This window comes from Helianthus annuus, chromosome 16 (genome assembly GCF_002127325.2).
Source record: "Helianthus annuus cultivar XRQ/B chromosome 16, HanXRQr2.0-SUNRISE, whole genome shotgun sequence".
NCBI classification, from domain to species: Eukaryota; Viridiplantae; Streptophyta; class Magnoliopsida; order Asterales; family Asteraceae; genus Helianthus; species Helianthus annuus.
Window position 1 is genome coordinate 173,217,254 of NC_035448.2, and position 21,845 is coordinate 173,239,098.

The 21,845-nt window shown below is 35.2% G+C and overlaps 1 protein-coding gene, 1 long non-coding RNA gene and 1 pseudogene across 5 annotated transcripts; all 3 read left to right on the plus strand.

The window, feature by feature from the left end:
* Positions 1–994: 994 nt before the first annotated feature.
* LOC110917313 (polygalacturonate 4-alpha-galacturonosyltransferase) lies at positions 995–7,333 on the plus strand. 3 transcript variants are annotated; one of them, XM_022161891.2, is made up of 9 exons: positions 995–1,201; positions 1,475–1,664; positions 2,647–2,741; positions 2,821–2,989; positions 3,083–3,129; positions 3,788–4,122; positions 4,945–5,302; positions 5,872–6,459; positions 6,818–7,333. In XM_022161891.2, exons 2-9 carry the CDS (start codon positions 1,511–1,513, stop codon positions 7,091–7,093), a joined length of 2,022 nt encoding a protein of 673 aa, XP_022017583.1. In that variant the 5' UTR covers positions 995–1,201; positions 1,475–1,510; the 3' UTR covers positions 7,094–7,333. The 3 variants fall into 3 exon arrangements, with proteins under 3 accessions (XP_022017583.1, XP_022017585.1, XP_022017586.1); XM_022161893.2 differs by having other exon boundaries at positions 995–1,187; XM_022161894.2 differs by having other exon boundaries at positions 996–1,201; positions 1,475–1,652.
* Positions 7,334–10,010: 2,677 nt separating this feature from the next.
* LOC110920032 lies at positions 10,011–14,210 on the plus strand (annotated as a pseudogene).
* Positions 14,211–18,485: 4,275 nt separating this feature from the next.
* LOC110917388 lies at positions 18,486–20,828 on the plus strand. 2 transcript variants are annotated; one of them, XR_004883031.1, is made up of 2 exons: positions 18,486–18,639; positions 19,370–20,828. It is a non-coding gene; the product is annotated as an uncharacterized LOC110917388 (long non-coding RNA). The 2 variants fall into 2 exon arrangements; XR_004883032.1 differs by having other exon boundaries at positions 18,499–18,639; positions 19,365–20,828.
* Positions 20,829–21,845: the final 1,017 nt, after the last annotated feature.

A 21,845-nucleotide genomic window follows, 5' to 3' on the forward strand; every position in this document is an offset into this window, starting at 1 on the left:
CTATCAAAATCATCCACGCGGCAAAGGTGAATTCGGGAGATTGCAAGGGTGATTTCGGCGACTTGTTGCCGATGGGGGAAAGAAGAGAGAGAGGGAGAATGGTGGGGCCCATACTCAAATTAGGCATGCACACCTTAAGTTTTTTTGGGTAATATGCAAAAGTTATAGGCAAATTACATGACACAATTCAACTGAATGGGGAGAAACTTTGCCTAAATGAATTAGGCATGCATCCCCTCACCCTTATATCTATTTTATATATCTTTATGTTTATCTTACAACTCCTCATCCGTTGGATCAAGAGTTCCAACTTCGGGGATATTGCATTTGTTTCTAATATTGCTTTAACATCGCTAAAGCCTTATGAATATATTGTTTAGTTACCAAAATAATTTTTTAACATTTTAGGTGATAACATTTTCTAATGCAAGTATGTAGGGATGCAAACGAACATAGACTTGTTCGTGGTCGTTTGTTAAGCAAAGATATGTGTTTACGAACTGTTCATGAACACTTACCGAACGAGATTATCGATTCGTGTCCTGTTCGTTAAAGAAATGAATGTGTTCATTTGTTAATTTTAGGCAAAAACGTTCATGAACACAAATGAAAACAAACAACACAAACAAATGTTCATGAACTGAATATATAATATATTAATACTTATTAAATATTTTATTTATTGAAAATTTGAAGCTCTTAAATATAATATAAAAATTAAATCAGTAATGCACTATCGAACATAAACAAACACGTCACCGAAAGTTCTTGAACATAAATGAACGAGCATCACATCTGTTCATAATTGTTCATTTAACTAAACGAACAGAATTTTTCGTTCGTGTTTATTCATTTATTAAACAAACGAGCATAAACGAACTTCCCACCGAACGGTTCACAAAGTGTTCGCTGAACGTTTGGTTTATTTGCAGCCAGGTGTGTAAACTTAATCAAATGCAAACTTGAGGGTTGCAAACGAAAACAACTCAAAATCTTTAACAACGCCCTTTGCATAAACGGCGTCTTTGTGATGCGGAAGATAACCAAGAAATTGGTATGAATCCCAGTCAAGAAATCGCTCAACATTATTAAAAATCTTTACTTTTCATTAGATTCACAAAACCCAACTCCGCAATTGCAGATCTTGCTCTTATCCCCTGCATCAACACACCAATAATACTGCATTGGTAATCTAGGGCTCGTAAGTTCTTACTCTTACTCATCTTTATGTTTAGTTAAATTTTCCCCAAATGCAATGTAATATTTACTGATATTAATATTATATTTTTGTTGGTATTATTCTAAACAAGTTGTATATTTAGATCTTGAGTAAAACATCTTTATTTATGTGTTTGAGTATTATGTATAGATACAAGTATTTGATGCAATGTTTTTGTTGGTGGGTATTTGTGATTAGGGGTTTTCTTGATTGATTATGTATAAATACAAGGAAATGATGTAATTTTTGTGGCAGGTTATTGTTGGTGGGTATATGTGATTAGGATCAAAGATGGGGATCAAGAGAGGGGGATCAAGTTTGGGTGTGCATAGAAACAGAGGCGGTGGTGGATCTCGGTTTCCGGTTTTGGCGGTTGTGTTGGTTTTGGTTCTTGCTCCAATGGTGTTCTTCATTGGGCGTGGGATTTATTCAAGTGAGTCAATTGGTTAGTGATGGTTTACACTTTGTTAATTTTGCATTATTAACTAGTCTGATTTAGATGGATTAAATTGAAGTTTGTAAGTTAGAAAAAAAAATGTTGGAAAACTGAGAAGTGGTGGTGAAAAGCTATGTAGTTAATATCGGTGATGATCACCGATATATTGGTTATCGGTCCCCATGTAAATTATCGGTGTCAAATATCAGTAATGATCTTATCGGCGATATTGACCGGTATATCACCAATTTTCCCGATATCAGTACCTTCATTCTTAGTTCTACCATTCGTCTTTCTTCTTATTAAGTCTTAACTGTTAATTGTTAGTGTTAAATGTTAGTGTTTTAAGTCCTAATCAGTTCCTACTTGTTGCAAAAGGTTAATTTGTTAATGGTAGGAGAGTATACTGAATTGTTAGTGTTAAATTGCTGCATATATAAATTCTACATGATATTAAAATTACCGATATGATGGTTGCAAAAGTCGCTAGGCGCTCCCTAGTCGGATTCGGGAGTACTCGGGAAGTACTCGGCTTAGGCGGAGAATACTCGGGGAGTAATTGGCCTGGGAGAACAGTACTCGTGCCTTGGCAGCCTACCTTGTAGCGAGTACTCAGGGAATACTCGGAGCCTAGGCGGGACTTTTACGGCGATATCCCACCGCGATATCCTATATCTCAAATATCGGTCCTTGACTGATATCCGATTTTTTACCGCATTAACTGCTTAGGTGAAAAGTAAGAAAGAGGAAGATATATTGTGAAGTGTGAACTAGAGGGGTGTAGATCGCCTCATTATTAATTCGGTACTTAATTTAAGGAGAATTGGGAGGGGACCCACAAAATGGAAATGGAGGTAAATGGCGGAAATGAATAGATCCTTATGAACGTTCCATGACAACCATAATATTACAAGTCTAGTTTTACTAACCTTTAAAATTTAATAAAAGTGTGGTGACCGAATCTTTCATGTTACTTTTTTCTTGTATGCAGATCAAAACGATTCAAGCAAACATCAAGAATTGCAGGATGTAGATTGGAGAACAAAGCTTGCTTTGCAACACGTCAAATCTCTTTTCTCAAAGGAGGCACGACATTAAATATTTCCTTCTATGCCTAAAAGTCTTGATTCTTTCGGTTTAAATAACCTTTAACTATATGCTATAGGTTATCGATGTCATCAAGGCCAACACAGATGACATGGGACCCTTGAGTCTTGATTCTTTTCGGAAAAACAACTTTTCGGCTTCTTGGAAGTTCGATGGGCAAGAAAATATAGTCGATAGTGTTAACATACAAGAGACCCCTAAAGTCAAACAAGATACTTCTTTAGATGGTAAATGATGTTTTTATACTGATGCTTTAGAAATAAGTTTAGTCGAACTCGTATGTAAGTTTAATGACATTTATGTTTATTTTCTTGATGCAGCTGGTCATACTCAACATGATGATTCACCCGCAAGTCTAGCGAGAAGGGTATTTGAATTTACGAACAAATAAACTACAATTGGAAAATGGGCAGGCGGGTTGTGTAACGGGTCAAAATGGGTATATTTTCAGTTGGATTTGCCTGCAGACACATTTTTGTTCATCTTTTTGAACAAGTTTGTCTTAAATATAATTATACAAACTACGTTGTTACACGAATTATATATTTTTTTGAATAGAATGATTTAGGAGGTTAAATAAAGTGTTGTAAGAATCGCTAGGCGCCAGTCGGCATGTAGGTTACCGACTAGCAATTAATAAGGATTAATCAGATTGGGATTTTATATGTAATTTTCAGTTTTATATATTTTCGGAAAAACATGTTTTAACACCACCGATTTTTGGCCAATTAGGGCTCGATTTGACCACTGTTGACCGCCTATTGATTAATTGGCCCCGATTAGATAAAAATTACTCGGTGAACCTCCGACTAGAGATTAATCGGAGGCTAGTCGGGATTTTTACAACCATAGTTAAATACATCAAAAATACACTTTTGGGCAACTTTTGGCCCATTTGACCCAAATCGACCCGTTTACAAGAAAATGGGTCGAAATTGCCACCTCTAAAAACAGATAGTTTTTTTTTCCTTTGCCATAGTCGTCAATTAAATTTTTTAAACATAGTCTGTTAATCTTGTATGTAGACACTGAGAGAAAAAAGGCGTGAAAAACGGGCAGCTGATCTATTAAAGCAAGATGATGATGCAACTATAAAGCTCGAAAATGCCGCCATTGAACGGTCCAAATCAGTTGATTCTGCTGTTCTTGGGAAGTACAGTATATGGAGGAAAGAAACTGACAATGAAAACATAGACACAACCGTACGGTTAATGCGGGATCAAATGATCATGGCTAGGGTTTACGTCAGCATTGCATTGTTGAAGAACAAGACCAACATGGCTCATGAACTACAAACACGTATCAAAGAAAGTCAACGCACTTTAGGAGATACAACAACCGATAACGATCTTAATCCCAGGTAAGTGTGCCACTATGTTATGTACGTGTTTAAGGGGGTGCTTGGGTTTGCTTTGCATTTTAGAACCGATTACCTGATAAATAATCAGTTTTAAATGTTTGAATAAACAGATTCCTCTGCTGATAAATTTTGAGGAGACTTTTCCTTCTATTTCACAAACGACTCTCTGTTTTACAAAGATGTTATTTTTTGGTCATTTTATTTAGAGTAAAATGCCATTTTCGTTCCTGAGGTTGGCCACTTTTGCGACTTTCGACCGAAGGTTTGGTTTTTCGCATTTGGATCCAAAAGGTTTGAAATTTCGCCATTTTCATACGACTCGTTAACTCCATCCATTTTTCTTCGTTAAATGAGGGGTGATTCCGTCTTTTTAGACATTTTTTTAATTAAAATAAAAAACACTATTAAGAAATAAAGATCCACCCCTGTTGACTTTCTAGTTATGACTTCTCTTATAAACATTAACAAATAGATAAAAGGACGAAAATACCCCTGACTTAACGTTAAAAAGTGGATGGAGTTAACGAGTTGGATGAAAATGGCAAGATTTTAAACCTTTTGAATCCAGGTGCGGAAAAGCAAACCTTTGGACGAAAGTTGCAAAAGTGGTCAAACCTCAGGGACGAAAATGGCGTTTTACTCTTTTATATATTAGTTTCATAAATAACTGAAAATGTCAAACAACATGATCCAAATACTTTTTTTCTACAGTTTGTTTTATTACAAGTGCTTTATCAATCTGATTATTCAATATCCAAATACTAGTTTCTAAACTTTTTTTCTTCTTTTTTTTTTAATTATTGGTCTTGTTATTGATTATAGTGCCCCGGAGAAAATTAAAGCTATGGGTCAATTGTTGTCGAAAGCGAGAGATCAACTTTATGACTGCAAGTTAGTTACTGGGAAGTTGAGAGCTATGCTTCAATCGGCTGATGAACAAGTTCGTAGCTTGAAAAAACAGAGCACGTTTTTAAGTCAATTAGCAGCTAAAACGATTCCAAATGGAATTCATTGTTTATCTATGCGGTTAACTATCGAGTATTATCTTCTTCCACCGGAGAAAAGAAAGTTCCCTAAAAGGGAGAATCTCGAGAACCCGAGTCTATATCACTACGCTCTCTTCTCTGATAATGTTTTGGCTGCTTCGGTTGTTGTCAATTCCACAATCATGAATGCTAAGGTAAATATTAAACAAATATTTCGAGTAAAATGCCATTTCGTCCCTGACGTTTGGCCAGTTTTGCGACTTTCATCCAAAGGTTTGCCATTTTCATCCTGCTCGTTAACTCCATTCATTTTTCTCTGTTAAGTTAGGGGTATTTCTGTCTTTTTGGTTAACTTAAAAGGGCATTTCCGTCTTTTTTGTTAACTCAAGGGGCATTTCCGTTTTTTTGTTAACTGAAAGGAGGTATTTCCGTCTTTTTGAGTACTTTTACATAATGCTAAATGCTTGTACATAAAGTGAAAAAGGCCGAATTGCCCTCTAAGTTAGCAAAAAAGACAAAAATACCCCTACTTAACAGAGAAAAATGGATGAAGTAAACGAACCGGATGAGAATGGCAAGATTTCAACCTTTTGGATATAGATGCGGAAAAAACAAACCTTTGGACGAAAGTCGCAAAACTGATCAAACCTCAGGGACGAAAATGGCATTTTACTCTTTTTTTAATTATTTTTTTTTATTTTTTACTTTTTGTAGTTGGAAATGTTTTCATGGATTAATTATGTTTTCTTTGCTGAAAAAACAGGAACCCGAGAAACATGTTTTCCATCTTGTTTCTGATAAATTAAACTTTGGAGCGATGAACATGTGGTTTCTATTAAACCCGCCCGGTAACGCTACAATCCATGTAGAAAACGTTGATGAATTTAAATGGCTAAATTCATCGTACTGTCCCGTTCTTCGACAACTAGAATCAGCCGCAATGAAAGAATTCTATTTCAAAGCGGATCATCACACAACGCTCTCAGCCGGATCTTCAAATCTAAAATATAGAAACCCTAAGTATCTATCTATGTTAAACCACCTTAGGTTTTATCTGCCACAAGTTTATCCTAAATTAAACAAAATCCTGTTCCTTGATGACGATATTGTTGTTCAGAAAGATTTGACCGGGTTGTGGAAGGTTGACCTTCATGGGAAGGTCAACGGTGCCGTTGAAACTTGTGGCGAAAGCTTCCACCGTTTTGACAAGTATTTAAATTTTTCAAATCCGCATATTGCCCGTAACTTTGACCCGAATGCTTGTGGATGGGCTTACGGGATGAACGTGTTTGACCTTAAGCAATGGAAAAAGCGGGATATTACAGGCATTTACCACAAGTGGCAAAATATGGTCAGTATTTCTTTTATTCTCAGTAAAGTACACGAATGGTCCCTGTTGTTTACCAAAATTTTGGATTTGATTCCTAACTTTCAAAAAAACACGATGGTCCCTGTGGTTTGCAATTTGTAACGCATTTAGTCCCCAACCAACAAAGTGCAAACCATAGGGACCATCCATGTAGTTTTGGAAAAAGCTAGGGACTAAATACGATACAAAGTGCAAACCACAGAGAAAGTCAATGTACTTTAGGAAAGTTAGGGACCAAATCCAAAATTTTGGTAAACCACAGGGACCTTCTGTGTACTTTACTCTTCTCAATAAAATATTATCCAGGTCTTTATAACACTTTTTTTGTTGGATATTTTAGAATGAAGACCGCGTTTTGTGGAAGCTTGGAACTTTGCCGCCAGGGTTGATGACGTTTTACGGGCTTACACATCCACTCGACAAATCTTGGCATGTACTAGGTTTGGGTTATAATCCTAGTATTGATAAGAGTGACATCGAAAATGCAGCTGTTATTCACTACAACGGGAACATGAAACCGTGGCTCGAGTTGGCTATGACTAGATACCGTTCGTATTGGGTCAAATACATCAAGTTTGACCATCCGTACATCCGGGGTTGCAAGATAAATGAATGACCAGCAATGGTACTTTTCCACATTGTTTATTCTTCGATTCTTTGTTATCTATGTCATTTGACTAGTTCTAATTCATAGACCCTTGTTAGTCCTTTACGCCCCTCAATCGGGTAGTCGTAGCGAAGAACATTATAGTTGACTTTTCTGGTATACTTTTCAAATATGGAGAACTAATTTTGGATTATCTTTGGATTGTAAACAGCTTATATTTAAATGTTTATTTCAAAAAGTTTTTTTTTTCCTTTAGATTTTAACCTCAAAAGGTGGACATGAACATGTGGTTAGAGTTGTATATAGCACATGGAAGGTTTGGTTGTTGTCCCCAGTCCCTATAGAAAGCAAGTAACTTTTGGTCTTTGTGTTACTTCCCATCCCTGCTATGAAGTTTAATATGCATCCCAAGTGATCCCACCTATCTATGTGTTACTTTCAACCAATCGGATTTATTCTTGTTTTTTTTTTTTTTTTCAAAATTCGTTTCCTTTAAATCTTATTTCAGTGGGGCAGGGGTAGTTAAAACTTACGAAGGCATTACACACTAAAGGTAAAAAAGTGAGTGAAATCTCATGTCTACATACATGGCACTGATGTGCTACGCACTTTATGACGTAATGGTAAAAAAAATGAAAGTAACATATATAAGATTAATTAATATCCTTACAAAAACACATAAATTTAAAATGCAATTGTCGTCGGTGAGTGGTAGTCCCAAATATGTTTCTAACAAAACCTAGCGTAGGTTGTGTGTATCTCGATTGTGTATGTCAACATATTAGACTCTTGTTGTGCATCGTCAATTTCTTCAGAATCCTCATGAATGTCGTCTTCATCGTAGTGATAAATCGTCCAACCTTCATATTTGAAAATCATGTTATGCAATATGATACACACATACGATATGTACCTTGTTTTTTAATGACCATGTTCGCGCTGGGTTGTGTACTATGTGCTAACATTGCTTGAGGACACCAAATGTTCGTTCCACATCGTTTCATGCCGATTCTTGAGCTGCCTTAAATTTCTTTCTGTTTATATCTTCTGGACATGTAAACGGTTTGATAAATTTGTGTATTCGAGGTATATTTTGTACGCAATATAATGCACATGTTTGTATTCCACTCCGAAAACTTGACTCGGGTGGCACTCCATTTATGATTTATTTAAAAATCGACGACTGATCAAAAACATTGACCGCTTGAGAAAAGAGAGATCGTGTTGTTTCTTCAACAATTTATGATCTCTAGTGAACCTCTCAGTAAGATTCGAACCCAGATGAAGTTCTAACCATCTATCAGAGAAAAAAGAACGAACGTATCTTGTAGGATTCTCAAGAAACTCTTCGGTTTCTTTCAGTAGCATATGATTATTAACTGCTTCTCACGTTATGTGAACAGACGGGACATTGAGGAATATCTAGAAAGGCATTTCCAGAATCGGTTTGATTCCATCTCTCTTCCTTCTGTTTGACGAAAGGAAGGACCCCAAAGAATCGATCTTTCTTTTAGTTGTTGAATCTCTCTTTGATTGAGCAATGTGTGGTATTCTGAATCCTCATTACTAGTGGAATCAAAATGATCACTGAATTGACCAAAAACTTGATACGATTATTTGAACCTGCCACACCAAAAAAAGCATGTCAAATATATAGACCATGTGACGCCACAACTTCAAGCATCATTGTCGGATGTGGGTGATCACCTTGCATATACCAACTTTGCCATATATTAGGACAAGTTGTTTGGTGTCACTCCAAGTTGTTTTACACAAGTACTTCTTGTTGTTTAACTTAATGACATCTTTGTAAAATTTATAAATACCTTCACATGGCGTTGTTTCAGACTTATTTAAATACTCATCACAAGAATTCGGCTGTGTCGTATGCCATTTGAAATTTTGCTTATATGCATTTTTGTGAAGGAGTAAAATCCCGACTACCTCCTGCATCCTATGTTAATCTAAAACACGACATTGTTCTCTTCAAATTAGGGATGACAAAAAAGTTTGGCCCGGTAGGGATACTCGAAGTATCCGAACCGGGTATTCAGTATTGGACATTAATTATTTTGCAGGTATAGACTAGTGTCACATTAAGCTACTTAGGCTTATTACCTGAAAGTGAAACTATATGTACATTTACCCGAACCCTATACTCGATTTTTTTTTTCATTTTGTTTTCCCTTAACCCATGTTTAGTATAGTAACTACATTACTTGCAAAATAATCTTTTCTTTTGGGATATATATTTTGATGTTATTATTTATATTTCTGTGCCACGAAATACAAAATTATCTTTTGAGTTTTCTATCATCATGATATTTTCATACTTTGGATATTTCAAATATTTTGTGGTGACTACGATATGTGTGTAATTTATCATATTTTAATTGTATACTATTAATACATAAAGTGAATGAACATTAACTATAGGTGTTTTAAAGGTTTTTTATATGTGTTGTTTAGTTTTTTTATATGTGTTATGTGGTTCTTTTATATATCTTATGTAACTTGCGTTTGTTTTTGATCGATGTAATTCACGTGTCAGTATTTTTTGATCATATCAACATTTTTTTCTCTATGGGTTGCTGTAACGAGTGTAGGTGGCGTAACAAAACAAACCGATACCGATCAAATTCCCGCCCTGTTGGTATATTTTTGGTCATATCATGATTTTTTTTCTATTGATTGCTATAACAAGTGTCAGTACCGTAGTTAAACGAACTGATACCCACCTACCACGCAACGTGCGGATTTAATAACCCTAGTTTTAATAAAAATTTCAAGGGTTACATAGTTTTCTTGGTTGATTATAAACTTCGGTAATTAAAAATAAATTTGTTTATGTTTTTTCTTTTCTAAATATAACTCTATAAACAAAATATATATTTATATCTGAAGAACTCTATTAAGAGCATTCACAATGGATCCTCTATACGTATGTAAGTATAGCCTTTATATTTGCGAGAGTGATTGTAAATTGTCGTGAGTGTGGAGAAGAGAGAAAAAACAGAAAAAGTTACTGTTCATAAGTAAATTTGAAGGGCATACTGTTTACCTCTATAATTTTTTAATATTTTTTGAAATAGTTGTGAGGAAAGTAGAGAGAAAAGGTAATGGTAAAAATATAAAAAAATATTATTTCATTGAAAAGGATAGAGAAAAGATAGTGTGTTTTAATGTAATCATAGAGATGAAGTAAGAGATTTGATTGTGAGGAGTAGTATCAAATACAAAACACATTTCGTATATGTAAAAACCATTTAAAAAGTGTCATGTGACATCCAACCAATTATAGAGAAATGGTAAAATAATATCAATTATATTGAGTCACCTACAATTATGCTAACAAACAATTAATTCTTTATTTTGATCTTCTTTTTGTTTTCAATTTGCTGATATAATTTTTCATAAAAAAAAGTGCTGATATCATTCACATGTGCTAAAATCAATTATCTTGATTAATTTTTATGTGCTAATATAATTCAAAAGTGTTACTTTTATGTATGTATATTTTTAGTATGTGCTAATTTAACCCTTTTTAAGTGATAGGATCTGTTCTTACGGTTTGTAGGATTAATACGATTTGTACCAGAACCAACCCCTTAATTGTGAATGCTCTAAAAGAACTCAATTAGAAAATCATAAACATTTCCATCAACGTTCCTTATACCTTATGGTATACCGTATGATTTTATTTTAATTTTAATTTTAATTTTGGTTGTTGTTTTTGAATTGTTTAATAACTAACTCTGTAAGGTTTAGTTAACACACATATAATATCATCAGGGGTTTTCAACGAATCAAATTTCAATTTAAGTTTAGTATTCGAAATTTCGAATACTGAACTCGAATCAAATTCAAAATTTTGAAACTGGTTTAGAATTCGATTACAAAATTCAAATCTATCTTCAAAATTTAAGTGAGGGCTAATTTTGATTACTTAATTCGATAAAGTCAAACTAACCAAAACCAAAATTATGAAATCCAAAATACAAATTTAGACTAGCCAGATTAAAATAAAGTGGTAATAGAATATTCAAAACATTCAAAGTGGGAACGTATGAATTAACTAAAATGTTAAAGTTCCAAGCTAGACGGCTACAAGTCCGTAATCAAAACTCCATTCCAACATGAATTGATTGGAATGGAACTCCCAACTGCGAAAAGTATATTGAATTAAATGCCATACATAATTACATATATAACAAACAAGATACAAAGATCTTGAAGATAAACTTACTTCACATCTTTAACCATCTACAATAGTTGATTCATTCGGTGATTGTATATGCCTATACCATGTACACTGAAACAGAAGAAATTGTAATGATAATGATCACAATTACAATTTCTTGTGTTTCAGTGTCCATGGTATAGGTATAGAGGTATATACTTTGTAACCGACTTTGATTATATTCTAAAATAAGTTAGCATTATTCATCAATACCATTGTTGGTCTCTAGTATTCATGGCCATTGTTGATCTCTAGTGTTAAAATTAAAAAGCAGAGATCACAACCAAGAACACCATATTCTTGCACACAACCGTGCGACACTTTTTATTTAATCAAGTAAACGAATGACAGAAGAGATGCAATAGAAAATAAAGAACTAGACTCCTATTTATAAACATACTAAACTTGCACAACAAGTTGACGTCTCCTATACTCAAACAAAAAATCAAATTTCAAAAATACTAACAACCTTCAACTTATTATCAATTTAGCCCCTTGCACTTTGTGATTTCCTCCAAACCATCCCTTGAGATTTCCCATACTACCCTTATACTTTTCACATTAACCGTTCTGGTCCTTCTTATTGGTATTGCGCACCAAGTTTCGCAGCTACTAGTTACTCGTTTATTATAGATATTAAACACAAAGTTATATAAAAGTTATAAATGAAAGGAGATAAATATACTTGAACATTCCAATAGGTAGTTTTACCAAAAAAAGCTAATGGGTATACCAGATACTAACGGGTATGCCCGATACTTAGTGGATAATTACGCGACGGTAATGAGCCAAGTATGACTTACAAATCTTCAACTATGAGACTGAGATTAGTCATACCCGGTCCATTGTCATTCTTACTCCAAATCTTCAACTATTCTTTATAATAGTTGTATGTGACTAAGATTAGCCATACCCGCTGCCTAAATTGTTTGTTGTTGCATATGAGGTTTTTGAAAAAGTAGTCGCCCACCAAAAATTCTTGTATAGCTTCACGAACTTTTTTTTAAACCAAGTTTATCTTGTTGAACGCCAAATATTTTTTTCAATGAATAATATGTCTCGTCTCCATGAGTGCGTTGACAAAATATAAATCGGTTTCATCATACATCATGCGATGATGAAATCATGTTATAGTTGTGTAAGAAGTAAAAACGGGATATAAAAATTATTGGGTGAAAATTGAAAATGTATTTAGATAAAAAAATATTTTTTTTCCTCTCTAATTTAACCGTTATCACATCACCAATGATCATCTTCATCTATCGCGTGGTGAACCGGATGATCGCATGCACACCCCAAAATTTTGCGGTATGCGGGATGAGAGGCGGCAGCGTGCTGTTTCCCATCTTCCCGCGAGTGCCACGTCAGGCTCACATCCCCTCTTCCGTGGGTATGCCGTTTGGCTCTCTAATTCATTTGTAATGAGATATTAATGCATATATTTAGATGCATGCATCATGCGCATATCAATATATTATTGATTTATATTTATATGAGAAAAAAACTAAAAAAGGTGTAAAATATTGCAAACGAGTTAGCCTATAAATATTACAAATGTGTAGAATGTTTTCATCAATGAATGGTCTTTGGCTTTCTCTTTCATTCACTCAAACTTGTTTCAGATTCTCTTTTCATTCTTTTTGTTAACATATCCCTCTTTCTTCCAAACATATGTACACTAAAGAAACATGTGTATATAGATTGATAGTGAACATCAAATGGTCATACTACCCATTTGGTCAAAAACACAATTACACATTAAAGTCTGATGCATCTAATTTTCTTCAAAATGAAACTAGCATACCCCAACAATTCCTATTTGGTCAAAACACAATTACACATTCATGTTCCTCCCAGTGACCTAAAGGGTTTTCTAACCGGTGAACCAGTTGCAGTGTCCAATGCAGCTCGACTAGTTGACTTATCTTGTCGAACTCATGGGTTCTTCCAAGTTATTAACCATGGTGTCGATCCAAGGTTAATCGATGAAGCTCACAAAATCATGGATCTTTTCTTTGCCATGCCACTTTCAAAGAAGCAAAGGGCTCACAGAAAAGTTGGTGAGTATTGTGGATATGCTAGTAGTTTCACCAATAGATTCTCTTCCAAGCTTCCATGGAAAGAAACCCTTTCTTTTCGGTATTCTGCGGATCCACAATGCTCAAACGTAGTTCAAGATTACTTCTTGAATGTGATGGGAGAAGATTTTAGCCATTTCGGGTACCAAAATTTGCACTAATTAACTTCTAATTAATCTATCTATTTTTCATACACAAACTCATGCTTTCTAGACATTGTTAACATTGTTACTTAGGAGAACTTTTCAAGAATATTGTGAAGCTATGAGCAAACTTTCTATTGGTATCATGGAGCTACTTGGAATAAGTTTGGGAATTGGTGAATCTTATTTTAGGAATTTCTACAAAGACGATGATTCGATAATGAGATTAAACTACTATCCGCTATGCCAAAAACCTGAGCAAACACTTGGAACCGGTCCTCATTGTGATCCAACATCTCTAAGGGGCTGTTTGGTAGTCTCTTAATGACCATTCAGATGCTACTTCTTAGTGGTTTAAAACCTCTGAATGAATAAGAGGTAAACCTCAAGTCTGAATGGTTAAGAGGTAACCTCTGAATGGTAAATCATCACATGTCACATTCTTCTGCCTTCTCATTGGTAAAATTCTTAATGGTTCCATTAAGGGGTAGCCTCTTAATGACTATTCAGAGGCTACCAAACAGCCCCTAACTATACTTCGTCAAGACAACGTTGGTGGGCTTGAAGCATTCGTGGAGGAAAAATGGCACTCTATTGCCCCATGCTCGGAAGCTTTTGTTATCAATATTGAAGATACATTCATGGTAAATTGTTTAAAATATTAAACAATAGATTACCTATTACCCAAAACTATAATTTACAACATTTCCAGGCACATAGGTGTTGTACTCGGAGAGTTTTAAAAAAATTGATTTTTTTACTTTTAACTCAAAACTATTTGATTTTTTTACTTTTAACCTCAAAACCTTTCATCTTTACTTTTAACCCAAAGCTATTTGATTTTTTTTACTTTCAACCCCTAAAACTTTTCATCTTTTGCAATACCTTACAATTTTTTTTTACTTTCAGCTTTGGTCCTCTATACTTTTCATTTTTCACAAAATTTTCGTTTTACGTTCCGTTCTAAATTTTACAACTTAACACGGCGCAGCGTACGTGTGTTGTTAAATGTTTTTACGTCGTTTTTCCCATTTGATAGGTTCATCGTAATGCGATGGTCTTAGATCGACTTAATTATTCTTTTATATGTTTTACGTTTTTGTTTAATTTATTCGCATTAACACGCCGCAACTTTAGTGGTGGTGGTCACTGGTAGTAGTGTGACATTGATGTTCGCCCCTGCCACAACGCGGAGTACTTAATACTAATTCTCAATATAATTTTAAAGAAAAATCATCATATTAATGGTTTGCCCAATAAAATTACAAAATTAACCATTTGACTTTGTTTTTTAGAACTAGCCATGGACGCCAATAAGCTTGCACCCACGTGGCGCAAGATTTGTATATAGAACGACAAATTTGGATCACTGATGGACCACTAGAGTATCATCGTGCCACCAACGGAATCAGCCGATCATATCCATCTCCACTAGTCATAATGCATATATACCAATTCAGGAGGAAATCCAATAAATATGGGAACCCCTCCTTGTGGGAATCGAACCCAGGACCTATTGGTTTCAAAACCTTAACCTACCCTAAGATATCACTAGGTTATAAAGCCATGTGCGAGATTTGTATATTCTTGTGCCCATTTTTTGTCCTCATGGCTATTTGAAGGTTTTTTTTTTTTTGTAAATATTTTAAAATTAAGTTTTGATACATTTATTTTTATAAAAAATATTAATTTAATGATGTTTTAAACTATTTTTTAGTTGAAGTTTAATAATTTAAAGTTTAGAAAAAAATCAGTTTTATGAATTTTCGGTTTTTAAACACATAGGTTTTAATGATTTTAAATTTTTTACTATTTAAAAAAAATAACTTCAATAGTTTTAAGTTTTTTGAATTTAGTTCTGTCAATTTTAGGTTTGTAACTTTTTTTTCATACAAAATGGTCAACGAAGTTTTATACAATTGTAATATTGTAATAGTACAGGGGCTTAGTTGTAATATTAGCTAACAATACCGTAGATTGATCCTAACTGCCCGAGCTATAAACAACATAACAAATCTCACTTAACATTTGATTCACTCTCCCCTCACACACACAGATTTATATCTCTATCCTCTTATCCAATTCTTCTTCCCCAATTCCTCTCACAAAAAGCCCTAATTCCCCTTACATATCCATCTGCTCATTTAACCTAATCTATACTAACGTTTTGTTGTTCGGTAGCCGATCTGGAGGCCTTCAGGTGTGTACTGTCTTCATGATCGATCATTTCATCCACCTAGGGTTTAGAATTTAGGAAAGGGGATCGGAAAGTTGGATACTTTAATTGATTGTTCAAGTTGCATCGTACGAACTATAGGTTTTGATTGTCATGATGGAAGACAGTTGTTATGTATTGGCGGTTGGAAGATGAGCTGTGGCTTTGAATAAGGGTGTAGAAATTGGAACCCAAGGTTGGGGGTACAGTGGAGAACATCACACTGCCGACAATTTTCTTCTCATCCTAGGGTGGTGGTGGTGTGGTGGTGCGACGGTGAGGCCAGGTGGCCCCGTTAGGGTGGTGATGGTGGCAGCTTTAGGGTGGTGGCGTCGACGTTATGGTACTCGTGGTAGAAGTGGGGTGGTGGCGGCGACGTTATGGTGGTGGTGGCGGTGGCATTAGGATGGTTATGGTGATAGTGGCGGCGTTAGGATGGTGGTGGTGATGGTGGTGTGGTGGTGGTGTGGTTGAGAGAGAAGGGGGAGAGAGATGAGGAAGAGAGATAGAGAGTAATCAGTGTGTGAGTGTGTGTGAGATAGTTTATGTATTATTACCAATTAATAATAGTAATAATAATAATAATAATAATAATAATAATAATAATAATAATAATAATAATAATAATAATAATAATAATATGTAGGGGCATTTTAGTCTTTTACTGAAAATCTAACAAAAAATTCAAACAGAGTTAGAAATTTGGACTCAAATGGTTAAGAAAAGTGGCTATAGGTGTAACGCCCGTTTTTTGCAACTTTCCTTATTTAGCAAGTTCATTGTGCTTTCCATTTATGGAAACTTGTAAACCTTTATATTTCGTACTTCATTTCATACGTTGTAATCTGAGACTTGAATCATAATGAGAACTCCATCTTTTACATACTTGTGTTATACAATATACATAAATACTTGATGATTATTCATGTTACATACATACTTGATGCTTCATTACATGCAAATTCATATGTATTCATACTTGTTATACATACAAAATACATTTTTACACTCCTTTACTTATGAACGACACTTATACATTGCAAAAATGCGTTTAAAACACTTAAAACTGTCAAAATAAACAAAAATCAACACTTGTGCCTATGGGCCTGGCGCATCCGTGCGGATGGGCGAGCCCAATCTGCCCGAATAGGCCCATCCGCAATTAACCTACCTTCCAGCCTATAAATATGAGACCATTTCTTCACTTTCAAACCTTCCACACTCAAACTTCTCTCTCGGACCAACACTGATCAGAAGCATTCGGAGCGCATCTCAGTCACTTTTAAAATGAGTATTGAGCTGATAACTTCTGTTCTTCATCTTAATCTTCTCCTTTTTCTGATTTTTACAAAGTTTACTTAGATCCTTCATCATCCATTCCCTTGGTTTTTCAGATTTGCTTGGGCAATCTGATACAACCTCTCAAACTATTGAGGACCAAGCTGGAAATGAAGATTTAACCCTTTTAAAACCCTTTTACAAACTTTCTGAATTCAAACTTAACTAAATATAAGGTTTGTCGAGCTCACAAGTTGAATAAATAGCTCTGGATTAAAGATGTGACCAATTCTAGTTGAGTAGGTGGTCCGTTCAAGCAAAACCGAACAGATTTACCTCAAAAACAGCCCCATCCACCCGAATGGAAGGCGCATCCGTCCGAATGGGACATCCCCATCCGCACGAATGTGACCTCCCATCCGTGCGAATGCAACTATTCTTCATGTTCTGACTATTTTCAAGTGATGGATGATTCCAGATTACTATTCTTCATATGGTTAATTCTGGAACATCAGTGTTTGATATTTACATTCTGTATTTCCTTTCTGTAATCATGACCAACCGATCAGTTTAACTAATTTGTGCTTTGGTGATCTATAATGAGGTTAAACAACCTCCATGCATGATTTCTATGAGACTTCTGATATGACTAGACTGATAATATACTTATACTATAACTAATAAACTAAACAGAATCACGAACGTAACTGCTTAATAGTTAAAATGTTCAAAAATGAGGATCTGCCGACCAATAGTCCTATTCGTGCGAATGGCACATCCGCACAGATGGCACATCCGTCCCAGACATACTCTTACGAACTGTTCGTATTTCCGTTCTCGTCATTCTGATGTCGTGTTCTCAATCATTGATAAATCAGAATACACTTACTGTTTGTTTTACTTATTATTTTTCATATTATACTAAGTATTTGAAGTTTCGTAATTTAAATCTTCCAACTCCAACTCACACCTTTGTTCGCCCTGTAGGGTAACCTCGGTGTTCCTGTACTAGTCCCATCTTAACCTCGGTGTTCCTGTACTACGTTTGTCTACTCCTACCAAAACTACACCCACATGAATTCTAACGAAGAATTAGCAAAACTGTGAATATACTTGAATCCCCCTTTTCCTTTACACACTTTGGGGTACAATATGTTATCGTATAAACTTACACTATACACTTAAACTTTTATACCAAATGCACGAACAATCCTTATACATGCATGCATACGTTATACTTGATACTTTAAATCTGGGTTTGTACGTTTTGTGGTGAACTTGTCATTAACTGTAACACCCCAAATTCCATGAGAATTTTAATTTAAGCTAGTTATGAACAAGTAAGGATAGTCTTGGTCTTAATAATATACATATTATTCTTGAGGGGCCAAATGTGTAAAGTGGCAAAACTTAAAACATTAAAAGAATGAAAAATTAAAAAAAACACACATAGAGTGTGCGTGTGTATATACGATCGATCAGGGGCAGAGAGTGAGGTGAAACCCTAGTTTCACCAAAATCCATCAAATTGAAGGGGGATTGAAGGGCTAAACTAATGCATGAACCAAGATTGTCGATCACCTTAGTGTTTCTACCATCATGTAAGTCGAATTTTGGTATTTTAATTATGTTTGATCAAGTGGGTTTTGTGTAATATGTGATTATAGGGTAAGATTAAGCATGAATGTTAGTGATAATGAATGGGTAGATGCCAAAGTATGTTAAATTTTGATTATGATGAAGATTTGGGGAAAACCCATTTGCTATAGGTAGGGTGGCGACATGGGTATACTACCCATGTCAAATCTTATGCAAAAATTGAATGTGTATTGATTTATGTGATTGGTTATTGTTAGTTAGAATTAGTATGGTGCGAAATTATGCGATTTCTATTTAGGTGTTAATGACAAGTGAGCACAAAAATTAGGAAGATGAACATGAAAATATATTGTACATTATGCTTTAATGCGAAACCCGCCAAGTGTTCGATGAAATGCTCAAGAGAACAAGTTTGTGGGTTACTAGTAAGGATGATGTCGGGTTCAAGATTAGGGTTAAAATAGCTAATTTTTAATGATGATTGTTAATCGTGAATTATGAGTTGACTAGTACGGAAGAAATCGTTTGTGCTGTGTGCATATATGATCTTGTGGTTGTATATGTGTTTTATTATGTGAGTAGGGAATGAAAAGATATGATTCTAGTTAATACTTTGCGTTGTTGGAAATTGACGAGTAAAGTTAAAATAGATTACGAATGTGAAAATGAATGCAATGTTAGAATGTGTGTTTATTCTAATGAAGTAGTAATATTGATGGTATGAAAGTTTAGGATCATGTTTAAAGGGGAAAGCATGGAAGGCAAACGGAAAAGGGATGATGAAGCATGTACGAAACGGACACTCGAGGTAAGTGATTCCGTAATCACTTCTTAGTTTGTTTAAGTAGTGTAGCGTTTTAGTTAATTAAACATGATGTTTAATGTCAAATATGGATTTAGTTGAATGAAATTGGTGAATTTTTCTAAGTAGACCAAACGGGTCAAAATGAGGTCTTATGATTATATCGAAAAGTTGTATAAGAAATGGCTACGGTAGTATAAACGGTTAATGGGTAGAATTGCACATAAGTACGCAATCCGGGAATCGGAGATGTGGTTTAATAGTCAAAAGACTCAGATGTGAGTTGGTTTAATAGATATACATTTGCGCAAGTGGAGGTTTTAGTAACAAGTTTGATACGTAGATTTAAATGGAATGAATGAAATTAATGAATACCGGGTATCGGTTGCGTAAACCCCAAGTACGAAACTCTAAATAATATAAGAGTATTATGGATATAATGTTCATGTATGTTTTGGGTTAAAACAAAGGAGTGGTTTGATGAAAACATAAACGGGTCAAATAATTAGAAAATGATTATTAAGCCGATAGCGTGTAAGTTAAGAATTTCCTTAATCCGGATATGGGATTTTAAGTTCATATGATAGAATGTGAATTTACAAGCATATAGGAAGAAACGTGAGGTTAAACGGTCAACCGGGTTCAAAGTTATGCGAGATTTAGTGGGCGTTTTGTATCTGCACCCGGAGTATGGAACGCCGGGTTTGGGAGTATGGAACGCTGGGCAGAAACCCAAACGCCCATGCTTCACTGTCAAACGTTGGTTCCATGTTAAAGTGAACGTCGGGGTGTTCCAAACAAGCCTAGATCACTTTCCTTGAGTTCCTTTGATGTATGTAAAGCTCCATGTGATAGGTTTATGATCCGGAATCATCACGCAATCTTCCACCACTACCCTACATGTAAAAATGCATCAAAGTAACATGTCTCGATACAAATTCGATGCTAAAACATGTAAATATTAACCACTTAGGCGTACCAAAAGCATATGCATCAGATATGTACGTATGTATGTATGTATGTATAAATATGATTGTATGTAGATATGTAGGTGCGTATGATCAGACGTATGAATATATGAATGCACGAAGTAGGATTTATCGTCTATGAAAAGAATGGGACAGGTATGCATGTATACATGGTTTCAATACGTTTGAGTATGGACGTTACTAATGATGTGCTTGAGATTGAAATGTAATGCAGGAATGAGAACACCAGACTCTTGTAGAATTGAAGCCAAACCTTGAAGCCGAACTCGGAACAAAGGAATCCGAGAGGATAGTCGAATGAATCAAAGTTTATGTTGTCGAATGTTATATGATTTTTAATTTGTATCAGATTATTGTTATATGACGTTGTCAATGACTAATGGTTAAGTTGTATGTGGTGTCCACAGGTACTACACTATAACAACCCTCGGTAAAACCGACATCCTCATAATATTTCTGACACCCTAATATATCTTTAAATATATCAATATGTCTTTATATGCACCCCGTATATGAAAACCGAGCCCAAATTAGAATATAATATATAAAATAAATTAAAAACAATAAAAATTAAGTTGAGGCGGGCCGCATGGGACCTCACCTCAACATAACGCGGGCCGCGCGAGGGTATAACCTGATTTCGCTTAAACCTTAAGTTAATGCGGGCCGCGTATAAGATAGTCTAAGTTAACGCGGGCCGCGAGAGACCTAAATTGTGGCGCGACCCTGAGCTGACACGTGTCATCATCGTGGCGGACCTACGTATCGAATCAGCCAAGCTATAGGTTGACCGTGTGTTGACGCGGGCCGCGTAAGGCTTAGCCTTACCTTACGCGGGCCGCCTGAGAGTCAATATCAGCAACTATATAAGAAAGTGTCACAGCCTGGCTTTGAGGAAGCGTGGTTAATTTGGTGTGACTTCTTAATACCATAGCTTAATCATAACAAAGCTATATGAATTTAAAAATATGCAAGAATCATCCATTAAGTTTTAAAACCAAACATAGTATCATTGTTTAAACGGAACATCACTCTAATAACCATAACCTTGTTCATCAAACAATACAACTTAAACATAACATAAACTCAGTTTAAGGACTGTGACTTGTCCAGGAAAGAGTCACATTCCCTAAACCCTGGATGATCTTGGAAACTAGTGCAGCGGGAAAACATGCCATACCGTGCCAGATCTTTTAATTCCCTGAAATACATGTAAGTTGAAAAAAATCAACAATAATGTTGAGCGAGTTCATGTGTAAGTGAGTAAATAAACCTTTGTATTTATCAAAAATCCTGGTATGTAGCAAATAAGGAAAAAGAGATCACCAATGGTTTGCAAGGCCATTGATATGTGTGAAATGCAAGTAGGAAGGCTCAAACCTAGCAGATTTATGCGTCGGGTACAAAGTCATCCCAA